The sequence below is a fragment of the Protopterus annectens genome, chromosome 1.part0 (genome assembly GCF_019279795.1).
Source record: "Protopterus annectens isolate FY-2018-M chromosome 1.part0, PAN1.0, whole genome shotgun sequence".
NCBI classification, from domain to species: Eukaryota; Metazoa; Chordata; order Ceratodontiformes; family Protopteridae; genus Protopterus; species Protopterus annectens.
In genome coordinates, this window is record NC_056725.1 from 1391985370 (window position 1) to 1392001410 (window position 16041).

The window sequence follows — 16041 nt, forward strand, 5'->3', positions numbered from 1 at the left end:
GAGTGATGTACCGGCTGCATCCCCCTCTCCTCAGGCCTGGCATGCAGGGATCCCACAGTCCCAGACCCAATGCTTTAAGGGCTTCAGTGCACATTCATATTTGCTGTCTACAATAACACTGCTTGTTAGGTGCTGACATTGGAATATGTTGCTGTTACACCCAGCTTCCACTAGGCTGTCAGTCTTACAGATGATTAAGCTGCCATCCCACACCTAAGGAAGGGTAAAATGGCATTGGTCACTCACTCACTCACTCACTCACTCACTCACTCACTCACTCACTCACTCACTCACTCACTCACTCACTCACTCACCTTCCTACTTGGCTCCTCCAGGGCCAAAACTGCAAATCAAACTCAGATCATCCATGTCTCTGTAGCATGGAACCAGCTCAAGAAATCCTTCCTTTCAATCTATGACATAGAGCTGATTTACCACTTACTTAGTTACTTATGACATACAGGCAACTGAGCAAGTGACCCATCAACACCCTGCATCAGAGTAACAGTCACTGAATGCTCTGTGATTTCTTCATTAAATGCTTCATGCTCTGCTCTCGTTACCTGACCATTGAACAGTGCACTCTTTGTATTGTGTGTAACACATTTCAATTCCTAGTCTTTGAACTGGCATACTGCACACCATTATGTGACCCAATGTCACGTGGAATACCTTGTCTCAAGAATAATGCTTTAGGTACATTACTGGCATCTCCATTTATAGTTTGGCTTCAGAACTTCCGGGAACTTTGAATAACAGTCAAAACAAATGAAATATATCTTTGCTTAATAAGTAAATAAATCTGCCTCAGTCTTACCCGATGGCCTTCCTGGAAAAGAGAAGATAATATGATGACTGAGCTACTGATAACTATTGGTGCAATTGAACTATTTGGAATTGCAGGTGTAACATCCCTAAAATGGATGTGTAATACCATTGCATTGTCTATGGCCATAGGTATAACACCACTGACCTACGACTGTAACTGTAATATCAGTGAGACACTAATAACTCTCGGTGTAAGCAGTATCAGTGGTGCAACAGTCAGCACACTCATCTTTGGTACAGAAGGCTATGGGTTCTACTCCCACACCAGGTAGATCAATTGCTAACACTGTAGTGCAGCATAAGGTGGTGGTGGGGAGCTGCACTCCCGAGTGAGCCATCCTTTGAATGAGACATTAAACGAAGGTCCCATTTACTTGAGTTGGTGGTAGTTCAAATGGATGCAAAAGATCCCATGGCTCCTATCAAAAAGAGTAGGGGAATTTCTTCAATGTTCTGGACAAAAATTTCCCCTAATAATATAAATACCACCCCGGGCCTTCCCTGAAAAAAGGCTACTAGCTTAGTGGGACTAACTCAGTCCAAAAAAATAAATAAATAAATAACACCACTGAACCACAATTGACTCTAGGTGTAATACCACTGAGCCACAAATGAGTCTAGGTGTAATACCACTGAGCCACAATTGACTCTAGGTGCAATACCACTGAGCCACAATTGACTCTAGGTGTAATACCACTGAGCCACAAATGAGTCTAGGTGTAACACCACTGACAGACCCATGACAATAGGCATAATACCACTGAATTAAGAATGTGGGTGTACTTCCAGTGAAATACGCATGACTGTAGCTGTAACACCACTTCACTATCTATGACTGTAGGTCTAACACCACTGAGATGCCTATAACTGTAGGTGTTACGACCTCTGTGTTATGTAAGACAGCAGATGTTACTCATCCACCTACAACTGCAGGTGTAATACTGCTGTGCTACTTATGACTGTAGGTTCACATGTCTGTACTAGCTATGGAACACTAATTCTGGTCCTTATAAGCCTAGCTGTGCAACCCAAATGTGACCCACAAACTTGATTCATATAGGGGGTGATTTACTGACTGCCTCTGTCTTTCAGAGACATAGGTGCCAGACCAGGGGAAAATTTCCCATTACCCATCTATTGGTCCAAGTTGCACTAATATACGGTGAGGGAGGAACTCTGCTTCATACGGATGGGAAGCCTGTTCCAGAGAATGGGAATTCCATGAAAAACATAACTAACATGTCCCATTTATGTAGCGAGCAAAATGTCAAGCTTTTGATCTAGCAGTTCTGATGCTGTTTGTTTTGTGGATGTACAAAAGGTTTATCAAAACAGGTTCCAGGGATGCCTTGTATGCCAGGCAAAAATCACCTCTCAAATGTCTGTATGATACTGAGTAAATAAATAGGACCTTGAAGTGGTCAGGGTAGGGCATTCTGTTTACTCCCTGTATTACCTTTTAAAGAACCTCTGTGGTTGTTCCAGTTGCTACAGGTGTCTCTTCAGGTACATATCAGAGCAACATAGAATGATATTCTTTCTACCTCGGACACCTGCTGGTCAAAGGCCAGGTTACTATCTACATGTGTTCCCAGATCCCTGATTAGTGATTCAGCTTTTAGGGGTGTTTTACTGATGACATAGTTACCTGAGAGTGGTCAATTTCACAGAAGGTACTATAACTCATTTCTTGGTATTGAGATTTAAGCTTGAGGTTATTTCTTGGGGTATGGTTAGTAGGTGAGAAAGTGGTAAAGTTAGAACAGAATTTGTTCATTAACAGATTCATTATATTGCCAGCCACGGTGAATGTGGTACCATTAACCCCAGTTCAGCACATTAGTGTGTGCTGCCCTTGAGGTTTCTGACACAGCTGAAGAAGGCCTTATGGTTATCCTCCATCTTAACTTTAAAGTTGTCTTTATTTGACCTAATTAGCCCTCTTAGTTGCATATTTAGTTTGATGAAAGAGTTTTTATCTTTATGGGGATTACCATTCCTGATTTTTGTCATATTTTTTTTCTTTTGTTGTATATCCTGTTTAATTTTGGATGCCTCCAGGGCAGTTTGTTTCTGGGGTTAGTTCTGGGCTTGTTTCTGGTGGGTAGAACAGCCTCTATGCAGCCATTGATATGGTTTTACAGAGTTTCTGACAGCAATTCAGCGTAGGCTGCTGTGTTCTTTGGGGTTTGGAGGAGCACTGAATTTTGAGATACCATCACGTAATAAAAACTAATTTGTCTTGGAATAGTTCCTAATCATTACTGCTTTATTAGGGTTATGGAGATTAACTTGATTTTGAAGGAGAGATCTTTATGGTCAGACATTTCCAGGAGGATAAGATATTGGGGGGTGCAGTATTCTCCCATGGTGGTAAGCATGAGGTCCAGTATGTTGGAGCCTCTAGTGGGTGTATTCACTACTTTGTCAAGGGTGTTTATACTTAAGCAGTCCAGGAATCTCTAAGTCTGTATGAGGCTGTGTGGGATTCCCAGACTACAATGTCTCCCATAAGTAGGTTGTTAGGTTGGATGGTAAGTATCTCCAATAGGTTCAAGTATGCATTGTGAGCTTTTAGGATATGGAGGGTGGCCTATAGCTGACTAGGATATGGCACAGGATTTATGGTGATCTGCCTGCGGAGGTACTCCAGTGTGTCATCCTGTCTGGCCAACTTAGAGTTATGTTTCTTATTGCTGTATATTGAGACATCACCTTTAGCCCTTCTCTGTGCAGCTACTTATCTAAAGTGTGGAAGGGACTAAAACCTTGCACTGCTGGGGTACTCTCTGCCGATTTAAACCATGTCTTGGTAACTGCACAGATGTCTAGGGCTCAGAAGGAGTGAATATTTTTATTTAGGCTGCTGGCATTGAGCAGTAACACCTTGAGGCTTAGTTGAGTTTATTTTGGTATGTCAGTAGCCATTATTTGAAAGCCTAGAGAGGACAGTTGGAAATCATCCTTGAGAAAGCAATGTGGTCTGTTAACCATATCCTCCCAAGCTGAGAAATATTTGATCCCCTTGGCATGCCACCAGAAATATAACCAAATGTTATAATCAATCATCTTTTGGTTGTATTACAACATCATCTATGGTGATGGTAATATGCTGATCAATACAAACCAAAAAGCCAGACACCTGTGGTGAACGAAGTCAAGAGCAAAATGAAGCAAAGCAGCCAATAAACAAGTCAAGACTTTTGAAATGCCCAAATTTTATTGTGCAAATCTTTCCGGTCAATACCCTTCTTCAGTGCACATAAAAACAAGCATCCAACGTACTGAATCTATAATGCACCTATAAAATCATCTCATTTGTTTTCTTACTAAAACAGGTTTTATAGTAACCGCAGTATTAATTAAAGGGAAGGAATCAGCCTGGAAATGCAAGATCCAATTAGATTCCCTTAATTCCAGCACATTGTTACTATTCCCTCCTCTGCTGTTTTTATACACTAGCTCTATTGCTCTAAACCTAAAATCATGACACTATAGATAGAAGACATGGAACATTCCCCTGCTATAATTGTGTTTGCTGTAAACTTATACTTAGTGATAATGTTTTTATACATCCACGAACTGGGCAAGAATATGTCTCTACTTGTTTTGCCACATGTAATACTATCAATATAGTATATCTTGCTATGTGTAATAATTGTTCTTCCTTCTATGTAGGTAAATATTGTGGTAAATGATAGGAATGAATAACAGAACATCGCTCAGATATACATGGTAGCAATGCCTTAGCAAAGCGTGTTGCTGAACATGACAACAGTCATGACCTGATGCCCATCTAGTTGCTCTTAGCTTGTTGGCACCCAAGGTACTTGGTCTACACTTGCTGTTTTAAAGGGTACAGTTTTACACACTGTTCTATAGAGAAAATTTGCTTTGTAGGTGTTTACTACTCTACAGGGCACTGCTGACCGCTGTTGTTTGGTAAGCACCTCTAGGTATTTTAGGCCTGAGTTACGACTCCAGGTGCAAAGCTACTGTGCTATCTATGACTACAGGTGTAATACCACTGAGGTATTAGTATCAGTGAGGTATCTATGCCTGCATGTATAAGACTCCTGATCTATGACCATGGGTGTTAATATCTGTGCTTGCAGGTATAATATCACTAAGTTATCTATGACTGCGGGTGCAGTACCATTAATTATTTCTGTAGGTGTAATATCACTGAGGGTACGACTGTAGGTAAAACACCACTGAGGAACCCAGAAGTGTGGATAAAATGCCACCAAAATATGACTGCAGATGTAATAATGATGACTGTAGATGCAACACCACTGACTAAAAATACAGGTGTAATAATGATGACTGTAGATGTAATACTGCTGAGCTACAACTAGATTTAATAATGATAACTGAAAGTATAACACCACTGAGCTAGGATGGAATATGTAATATTAATGACTGTAAATGTAATAATGATGATTGTAGATATAACACCATTGAGCTATGACTGTAGATGTAATAATGATGACTACAGATATAATAATGATAACTGTAAATATAATACCACTGAGGTATAACTATAGACATAATAATGATGACTACTGATGTAATATCACAAAGTTATAACAGTAAATGTAATAATTTTGACTATAGGTGCAATACCACTGAGTTATGATTGTAGATATAATAGTAATGAAAGTGGATGTAACACCACTAAGTTGGGGGGAGGGTTGGCATAGTAGTTAAAATCTTAACCTCTCAATCAGAAGGTACTAGGTTTGATTCTAACAGAAGGTACTAGGTTTGATTCTAACTTCTGGTGATTGGCTAGGCTTTCAATAGTCTGAAAACTGATAGCCTAGTATTTACCTGTGAACCCATGAGTGCATATGGCTGTTCCTTTCACTGCCATTTATGCCAGTATACCTAAATCACTACCTGCAACATGTACACTAGTGTTTTGTACCAGAAAAAAATGATACATTACTGTAGATATTTTTAAAGAAAGCACAGGCTTCTGACTCAATGTGCTGATGGAGTGCAAGGAATGCCCTCATTTACTCAAGAGCCATTACAAGTAAGAAGCAAGTGATGTTAATTAGATAATGGCCCTGTGCCAGTTAATACTGGCATGACCTACTATTCCCCTGGCTGGCAGCCATGCAGCCCTCTCTGTAACACTTTTTTTATTAGGATATGAATGGGAGAGAGAAAACCATTATGAATTCACAAGTGTCATTACACTTCTTGAGTACGAATTGAAGGCATAATTAAGTGGACGATTTTTATGAAATAAGGGTTCTTTGTGAATTGCTGCGAATTCCACTTTACATCACTGATCTGATGATCATCGCTTCATGACATAGCGTGATCAGGCAAACTAATAAATATCCTTTCTTTGACATGACTGCTAGGGGAAAAAACATTCAGATGATGAAATAAACATAAAACTAGCTGCTGTTTTAATGATTCAGAATTTCCAATACAATCTTCCCCTTGTACACTCACAGAGCACCACAGAAAATGTTTGTCTGATTGGTGCATCAACAAAGACTTAATTCATGCAACAAAATCCACAGTTGCAAAACAGTATAAGGGTAGAAAAGCATCTTTTTCAGAAATCTGATTTTATTCCTTTAGAGAACCCAGTGACACTACGGCACCCTTGCTAACATGAATTTGCTGTTTGCTTTTCCCTCTGCCCTGTTGCTATCTAATTAAAACATGCACTCACTCATACTCAGCATACACTTTATTTTGGCTGAGCCTTTACTTGAGCACATCCATGTGCTTTCCTACAACATGTACCTTTCTCCTTTCCCTTTATTTCTGAACTGCTTCTGCACCTCTTCAGTATTTCTTTCTGCCCCATCCCCCCTTCCCCCAGATCTGTGCCACTAAATGGTATTCGCAAGTCTGTAATGTTAGCTCGTAACTGCAATGCTACGCTCGGTTTGTAATTTGTCGTTACCTTCCCTGTGATTTATTTCTCTATCGCTTGTGGCGCAAGTCTCTTCTATAAAAACTACAACATGGTTCCAATGCGACTATCCAGTTACTGAAGATCTAGACAAAGAAACAGTCTACATGATGACACAGCTGAGGAAATATAACAATTAGAAAATGTCTGATCTGCATTTTCTGTAACCACACATAAGGAAGATGAATTATTTTTGCAGAATACTGTTTCACCAGAAGCTGTTTGTAAAGTTAATATTCATAATATTCAATTTCTTCCCTTGTTGCATAATTAATATAGAGAAGATGAGAGAGCACAAATGCAGAAGCATACGAAATAATCCAGAAAGACCCACCAAGAACTACTTCTGGAGATCCTTAACACATAAAATCGCTGGTGACCAATGGTCAGCAGTCTTATATAGTACTGTACTTTTGAAAAGGTATGCCAACATGTGAGAACAAGAAAATACAGAGTACATCTCTGAACAATTTAGTTACCTGACAAAAATAAATAAATTGTGTCCTTATAGTGCATTACTATTTATAAATGTGAAATCACTGATAAAAATTCCACAGAAAACCAAATGTTGCATCTAGGCTGGGCAGGTGTAATCTTGAAAATGCAGGTGTAACTTAGGTGTTTGCTACGATCACATATTCAGCAGTACAGGTCATATGCATCTCCTGTCTACCTTTTCTAGCCATTTAGATAATATGAAATATTGTCCCATGATCTAAAGAAGGATCCTCACTGAAGACAGTCTGTGATGGGAGTAAGAAGGTCAAAGGTAGGCAAGGAGTGCTAAGACACGCTACGTGACATCATGCCACTCATCTGTGACTTCCTCCCACCATCTCCTCACTTAGTGACAGTGAGGTCCCTTCATGTTCATTGGACTGTAAGCAGAGGTCCATCTCAAGGAATGCAGAGAGTACACATGTATGTGCATGTGTATGGATGTACTTACCCACATAACATATTTACATATGTGTTACATGTACTTTTCTTTACCAGTATGGAGCTTCTTTTTATACACTACAGAGCTAATGTAAATAATGCATGCAGTACAATCAATGGAAGTTGTAACACATCTAGGAACTTTTCCACGCAATATGACCTTTTTAGGGAATGCTTTAAAACTGCAGAAAATAGACAAATACAATTGTTCTGTAGAGCAGCTTCAAACGCTACAACCACTACTGCTTGTAACAAAAGAAAAGTACAGTTTTGTACCTACCATAAATGTAGATGTCCGATAGGTATGCATCTGCAGTCCTAACATATGGGTTGTCCTGCCTCAGGCAGCCCTTCGGTCGGCCGGATTCCAAAGTCTGGGTCTGGCCTCGGCTGATGTCGCACTTCACCCGACGTCATAGCTGCTGTTTATTGGGTATAAAGGCATCAGCCGACGCCATTTTCCTCAGTGTTTCTTGCCCCAGATGCCAGGTGCCCTCTAGTAAGGCTAAATTTGGATAAATGCAATAATTCCAAACAGTGGAGAGCAAACAATATAAACAAATATAGATATATATCTACATATATACAAACAAATACACCATAACAGATTCCCCCAGCTAGCTAAAAGATGGGTAAATACCCTAGGAGTACCACAGAGGGGAAGGAGGGTGGGTAATCCTGACTGCAGATGCATACCTATCGGACATCTACATTTATGGTAGGTACAAAACTGTACTATGTCCTTCAAGGATGCATCTGCAGTCCTAACATATGGGTAGAATACCATAGCCAAACTGGGGAGGAGGTACTAAGATAAAGATGGTGTAGTTAAGATCCCTTGCAAAACAGCAGTTGCAAAACCTGCTCGGGATCTAGAGTATAAAGGAAGATTGTAATGCTTGGCAAATGTATGCACGGAGCTCCAGGTAGCAGCTTCTAAAATGTCTTTGGTAGCCACTCCTCGTAGGAAAGCTGTAGTGGTGGCTGTAGCTCTTGTGGAATGAGGTCTGATATTATCAGGAGTTGTCTTTCCATGAAAAGAGTAACAAAAACGAATGCAATTTCCTATCCATTTTGAGATTGTCTGTTTTGAAATTGCTTTTCCTTGCATTCCTGTTGCATATGCTACCAAAAGCTGGTCAGTTTTTCTGCTGGTCTTAGTTCTGTCCAGATAGTAGCGTAATTGTCTGTGCACATCCAAGGTATGTAGCAGTCTTTCCCCCCTGTTCTGTGGGTTGGGGAAGAATGTAGGTAAATGAATCGCTTGGTTCAATGATACTCTGGAGACCACTTTTGGCATAAAGGTAGGGTTGGTTCTCAGAGAGACTCTGTCCTGATGGAAGATAAGGAAGGGCTGTACTGCCATTAATGCCTGTAATTCAGAAACCCTTCTTGCTGAAGTGATTGCTAGTAGGAAAGCAGTTTTCCAAGACAGGAATTGTAATTCTGCTGTTGCTGCTGGTTCAAAAGGGGGAAGAGTTAACTTTTCCAGCACAAAGTTGAGATCCCAAGTAGGTAAAGGTGGTTTTCTTGGAGGCTTTACATTTTTGATTCCTCTCAAGAACTGCCTGAGTAGAGGATGAGAGAAAACAGGAGGATTCAAGTTGTATTCTGCTGAAATTGCTGATGCATGAATCTTAATGGAAGAGTAAGACAGGCCATTATGGAACAGCTCTGCTAAGTATTCCAGGATGTGTGCTATGTTTGCCACAGAGACATGTTCTCCCTTTGCTGCACTCCAAATGAGGTATCTTTTCCACTTGGCTGAATAAGTCTTCCTTGTGGAGGGTCTGCGTGCCTCCAGGATAATGTCCTTAACCCTCTGAGATAAATCTGGGTTATTTTGGTTTATACAATATTCCAAGCAGCTAGCTGCAGTGTTTTCAAGTTTGGATGTAGGATCTTGTAGTTGTCCTGTGTTAGTAGTAAGGGACATAGAGGTAGATGCCATGCGTGTGTCCGAGACATGCTTCTCAGTAGTGGGTACCAATGTTGCCTCGGCCAGTCTGGAGCTATCAGGATTACCCTTGGCTGATCCTCTGATCTTCAGTAGAACTTTGTACAGCAAGGGAAGAGGTGGAAATGCATATGCTGTCAGGTTTTTCCAGCTGAAGGAAAGTGAGTCCACCCTCCAAGCAAGTGGGTGGTATGTTCTTGTGCAGAATTTTTTCAATTGGTGATTGTGTGGGGAGGCAAACAGGTCTATCTGTGGTAGTCCCCATTTCTCTGTTATGGCTTTGAAAATATCTGGATGCAGCATCCATTCGTGAGCATCCGTGGTAGTTCTGCTTAAGGTGTCTGCTAGAGAATTTTCTTTTCCTGGTACAAATCTGGCCTGAAGTTGAATGTTGAGGTTCAGGGCCACATTCCACAGGTCCATTGCCATCCGGCATAGAGGATATGAATGTGTACCTCCTTGTTTGTTGATGTACCACATGACTGTGGTGTTGTCCGTCCTTATCAGCAGATGACCCTGTTGAAGGAGTGGTCTGAATGCCTGGATTGCATATTTCACTGCCAGCATCTCCTTTAGATTTATGTGTAGATTCAGCTGGTCTTGGGTCCATAGGCCTTGTATACACTTGTCCACCATGTGAGCCCCCCATCCTAGGTCTGATGCATCCGTGGTGATGGTCTGGCTTGGCTGTGGTTTGTGGAAAGGCAAGCCTCTGTTCAACTGGCAGGCCTGAGCCCACCACAGGAATTCTTGCTTCAGGCATGGAATTATTGGAATCTGGTTTTCTAGACTGTGCTGGTGTTGAGACCATACATTCCTTAGGTACCATTGTAACTTTCTCATATGTAGCCTGGCATGTGGAATCAATATTATGCAGGATGCCATGTAACCCAGGGCTTACAGGACTTTCCTTGCAGTAAGCTGCGTTTGTTTTGTTAATGACATGAAATAGCCTGGTAGTTGCTTTTGTTTTTCTTCTGTGAGAAAGGCCATCTGAGTTGATGTGTCCAGATCTGCCCCCAAGAATGTTATCCTTTGGGAAGGTACTAGTCTTGACTTCTGCATGTTGACTGTGTATCCCAAGGCTTGCAACAGTTGTATGACATTTTCCAAATCTTTTGTTAATTGTGCCTTGTTGTCTGCTTGTAATAGGCAGTCATCCAGGTATGGGTAAATTTGAATTCCCTGGAGCCTGCAATGAGAAATTACTGATGCCAGGCATTTCGTGAATACTCTGGGCGCAGTAGATAAGCCAAAGGGCAATGCTGAGAATTGATAATGCTCTGATCCTGCAAGAAATCTGAGGTATCTTCTGCAATCTGGTCATATAGGGACGTGCAGGTATGCCTCCTTGAGATCTAGAGTCACCAGCCAAGACTCCTTGCCCAGCATGGGAAGAAGCTGCTGGAGGGTCAGCATTTTGAATTTTGGAACAATGAGGTATGTGTTCAGTGCGGACAAGTCGAGAATAGGTCTCCATTGATTTTCTTTTCTTGGTACCAGGAAAAGCCTGGAGTAAAAACCTTGGCCTTGTTCCATAGGTGGCACCTTTTCTATAGCTCTTATTTTTAGTAAGTTGTTGATTTGTTTTAGAGCATCTGTTTTTTGGCTTGGTGGTAGGTTTGGCATTCCCCTCTTTTTTGGTAGAGTGTGGAAGTGAAACCTGTAGCCCTTGTCTATTGTTTGCAAAGTCCATTTGTCTCCTGTAATGTAATGCCAGTTGTCTGAAAATAAGGCTAGCTTTCCGCCCAAGGGAGCTTCCAGTTGTTCCCTAGTAGGCGGTATCAGAGCCAAGTCATTGTGTCTGTCCAGTGGAAGTGGTTGCAGTTGAATCTGTGGCGGTACTTCTCTGATTGGTAGGTTGCCACTGACGTCCCCTGTAGGCACCCCTAGATTGATTTCTGCCTCTTGGGCATCTATTTCTGCCTCTCTGTGCTCTGGAGTTGTCTGGAAAGGACCAATTCTTCGAAGGCCAATTTCTGCTAAACGTCAGAGGTTGGACCTGTAAGAAATCCTTGACTGTTTGGACAGATTTTGCTTTTTCTTCCACCTTCTTCAGAACCTCCTGTGCAGGGGAGCCAAACAAACTTTGTTTCTCCATGGGAGCATCTAGGAATTTTGATTTAACATGATCTGGTAAGGACTGTTCTTTTAACCATGCATGTCTTCGAATCACTGTTCCAGTCATAGCTGATCTAAAGGAAGCCTCCAGTGCATCATAGCCACATTTTAAGAAATGGTTACTGACCTGCTGAGAGTTATGTACCAAATCCTGAAGAGACTTGCGGTCTATAGGTTCAGGATAGGACAGTTTTTTATTTAGCTGGTCTAACAAAAATTCCTGATATTGAATCATGTGAAATTGACAGTTTAAGGCCCTAGCCGAAAGAGCAGCAGAAGTATAAACCTTTTTACCCCATCTCTCTAATGCTCTAGATTCCCTATCAGAGGGAAGAGGGTTTTTGGCAGAAGCAGCTACCACACCTTTTGGGCCCTGTGAAATGGTTTCTGGATCTGCAACAGGAGCCTTATACAAATGGTAGTGTGTGTCCGGGACCCTGTAATATCTGTCAGGCATGGCAGGGGCTGGAGGAAGAGAATCAGGAGCAGTACAGGCATCATTAAATGCATCGTCAACTACTGTTAGTACTGGAGGAATGGCTAAAGGCCTATGCTGTGGTAAGTGTAAGAAAGTCCTTAGCCTTTTCCTTGAATCTGAAAAATCCTGGCCCTGCCACTGGAAATGCTCCCTCATAGCATGTAAGGTTTCCCCAAAAGAAAATTCCTCAGGAGGAGAAGCAGAAGGAATGGAGTCTTCTGCATCAGAATCCTCATAAGGAGAATATGGGCCTTCCTGAGGGTCTGTAATGTCTGAGTCCTCCGAGGAATAGTCTGTAGAGACAGGTTCCGGGGATTCAGTCCTAGGCCTCTTATCTGAAGGGGGCTGAGAGGCCCTGTCTGGGTGAGGTTGTGATCCTCTGATCAAAGAAATGAGATCCTCAGCCAGGCTGAGTATTTGTGAACTAGAGGTAGGCCTATGTGGGGTAGTTTTAGCAGGTAAGGCCTTAGAAGATTTAGCTGCTTTAGCCCTGGCAAAAGCCTTGATGGACATAGAAGCAGGGGGTCTAGCAGCCCCACGTGCAGGGGTAGATATGTCTAAAGGAATAGTATCCGACAAATCCTGGGAGCCTGCTTCTGTAGCAGTAATATCAGTAGCAGATTCGACCATTGTCTGTGAGGCCTCGGCTATAGGAGGCATGCTTTCGGCCGAAGGAAGAACCGAGGACTCGGTTTCAGCCGAAACCAAGACACTTTTGGTTGGCCTAACCGCGGTTTCAACCGAAACTGCGGACCGCGAGTGTCGGTCCTTTTCCTTGCGCTTTTTAGCTATTTGTGTAGTCGGAGTCTCCGACGGCATTTTGTAAGCAAAAGCGGGACCAAAAAACTCCTCTGCAAACTCCGACCGACGTTTAAGCGTTCGTCGGTTGAAGGAAGCACAGGCTAGACAAGCTGATACGTCGTGGTCTGGGCCTAAGCAAGGAAGGCAGTAAGAGTGGAAATCCTTATGAGGTATTTGTTTCCCACAAGTTAAATAATTATTTACTTTTTCTGACATCGGCTGAGGCAAGAAAGAGTCCCCAACAGGGTACTTAGCTTTTTAGAAGTCTTCGGTAGTAGAAATCTCTGGATCTGACCGACCGGCACTTGCGAACAGCTTCTGCTTCGGGCACCATGCGGCAAGAAAGACGGAGGAAAATGGCGTCAGCTGATGCCTTTATACCCAATAAACAGCAGCTATGACATCGGGTGAAGTGCGACATCAGCCGAGGCCAGACCCAGACTTTGGAATCTGGCCGACCGAAGGGCTGCCTGAGGCAGGACAACCCATATGTTAGGACTGCAGATGCATCCTTGAAGGACATCTTGGGGCTAGTTAAACTGAAAACAAAACTAGTGAAGTGGGTTGAATTGGTAAGGAAGTTAATATAGTTAATCAAGCTAACTCCCCCGTTCTGGTTTTGTCATGTATAAGCAATGGGCTCTCCGTTATCTGTAGCACTATATTGTGAAAGGCTCGCTGACATACCTCGTCTGGTAGGCTGATATCCAACTCATGTTCAGCCTGCCCAACCAGGATCTGTAGAAAGTATTCACTGCATGCTGCAAGCACTGCCCGGTGTGCTCGAAACTCTTTCCCTTCCACAATGACAGTCACATCACAGAGGATATCCTGCTTCCGCTGGTCGTTGAGGCACAAGAGGACATTGGTACAATGAACTGTCGACTCATACACGTACATGGGGGATTCAGTCTTCTCATCCACAGACATTCCGTTTGTGCCCTGGAAAAGAGAAAGAGGTATCAGACCCCTGTGCACTACAACAAGGAACAGTGTTAACATAATATACCCTCAAGCATGCTCGGGACAGCAGGTACTTTAGAAATGATCAGTAATTCAAGCACAATACTTTGCACACAGCATGGAATATGTCAGATGAATAGTCCGTCACTATACAGCCAGCATGTGAACAGCCAAAATACCTATTCCATGTGTCTCTCTCTATCTCCATTATTATGGAGGTTGCACTAACAGCATCCTTTTGTTTTGTTTAAGATTAAATAATAACTGTAAAGACAATTTCTTTGAAGCTAATGTGTCATGAACTTAACATAAAAGTTCCCTTACATTAAATATACAGACATACAACTCTGTTGGCTCATGTCCTTAAGCTACAGTACTTAGCTGAGTTTATTTGTAAACATTTCTCAGAAACATAACTCCTACAGGCCAAAATATGTATCTAACTGTCTACAATAACATCTATAACATTGCTCTGTACACAATTCACTCAGAAATGGCTGCTCATTTAAAAATAATATCTTTATGGTTGTAGAGGGCAACACCTTATAACTCTATGCATGCACTTTTTAAATTTGTACAGGTGGCAACACTGAAATACACACACATATATATATATATATATATATATATATATATATATATATATATATATATATGTGTGTGTGTGTGTGTGTGTGTGTGTGTGAGGTGGCAGTGCTAATATGATATGGTAACAGCAAAACTAAAATGTACTTAATATGACAACCCAAAGAAAGGATTGTTCTTCAAAACATTCACTACATATGTTGCAAGACCAAAGGCAAAGAGAAACACTGTAGTCCTTTCTGTCATGAGACAAACAACCTTAAGATTAAATAATAACTGTAAAGACAATTTCTTTGAAGCTAATGTGTCATGAACTTAGTTTCTCTTAACTGTACTACAGCAGAAATTGATTCTCATTTTATCAAGTGCTATCGTGGATTGGGGGAGCAATCCTTTATATGCTAATTGGACTGACCCCTTTTACTCTGATATAAAGTGATCTCAGAGTCAGAAACTGCAAATAACTTGGGGTGTGAGGATGTAGTTCTCCACGTGGGAGTGCAGGGGTCTTGTTCTCCTGCAAACACAGCTCCTGAGCAGTAAAATGACTTGCTTGGTTGTGAAACAGCAAACAAAGGGATTGCATGAGAGTGCTGAGTGCTGTTTTGGGGTCTTTCTCCTCTCCGCAGTGTTGTACAACCACAGACTTGGTATATATAACTTCAGGGGTATAAGGGAAGGTTTGACACCCTGCAAAACTACTGGTTTTGATTTTTTTTTTCATTTGGTTGCATGCTAATGGCAGGTTTAGAAGTAGTGAAACTGAGCATCTGTGGTGTGAATGTCAGTGTTTTGAGGTTTCATAGAAGAAGAGCCAAACCACTGATTTTATTATTTTTCTAGCCTTTCCACTTCTTCTTCTTTTGGCTTTTCCCGGTTAGGGGTCACCACAGCGGATCACCTGTCCGCTCATGACTGGCAGTGGAGTTTTTATGGTGTTGAGTCACCAGCCCGGCGCCCAACCTTCCACAAAAGACACACACACACACACACACACACACACACACACACACACACACACACACACACACACACACACACACCTAAGGCCAATTTAGAGTGTCCAATCCACCTACAGCATGTCTTTGGGATGTGGAAGGTAACCGGAGCACCCGGAGGAAACCCACGCGACCACAGGGAGGACATGCTTTCTAGCCTTTCCACTACATTGCTATAAAGTCAAGATGTGGTATGTCAACTTGCTGGCTTTCCAATGAGTCGGTCTTGTCAACAGCTTCAACTCTATGATCCTGTGCTTGATGAGCCGACTGAAAAAATAATAGACTGAAGCATTTAGTAAAATATAAATTAAAGAAGAATTACAGTGAGTCAATACACAGAGGAAACAAACAACAAATAGTACATGAAGTATTTTAATACAGTCGTGAGAATGTAGCATAAAATGTTATACACAGCAAGTGATAC

The 16041-nt window shown here is 41.8% G+C and overlaps 1 protein-coding gene across 1 annotated transcript in view; it reads right to left on the bottom strand.

Moving 5' to 3' along the window:
* BACH2 (BTB domain and CNC homolog 2) overlaps positions 1–14025 on the bottom strand; it is a 293625-nt gene extending 279600 nt beyond the window's left edge. Inside the window, exon 1 of the mRNA XM_044067191.1 lies at positions 13756–14025. Within this exon, the coding sequence (XP_043923126.1) occupies positions 13756–13998 (243 nt within the window). The 5' untranslated portion in view covers positions 13999–14025. The remainder of the gene's footprint in view (positions 1–13755) is intronic.
* Between the last annotated feature and the right edge of the window lie 2016 nt (positions 14026–16041).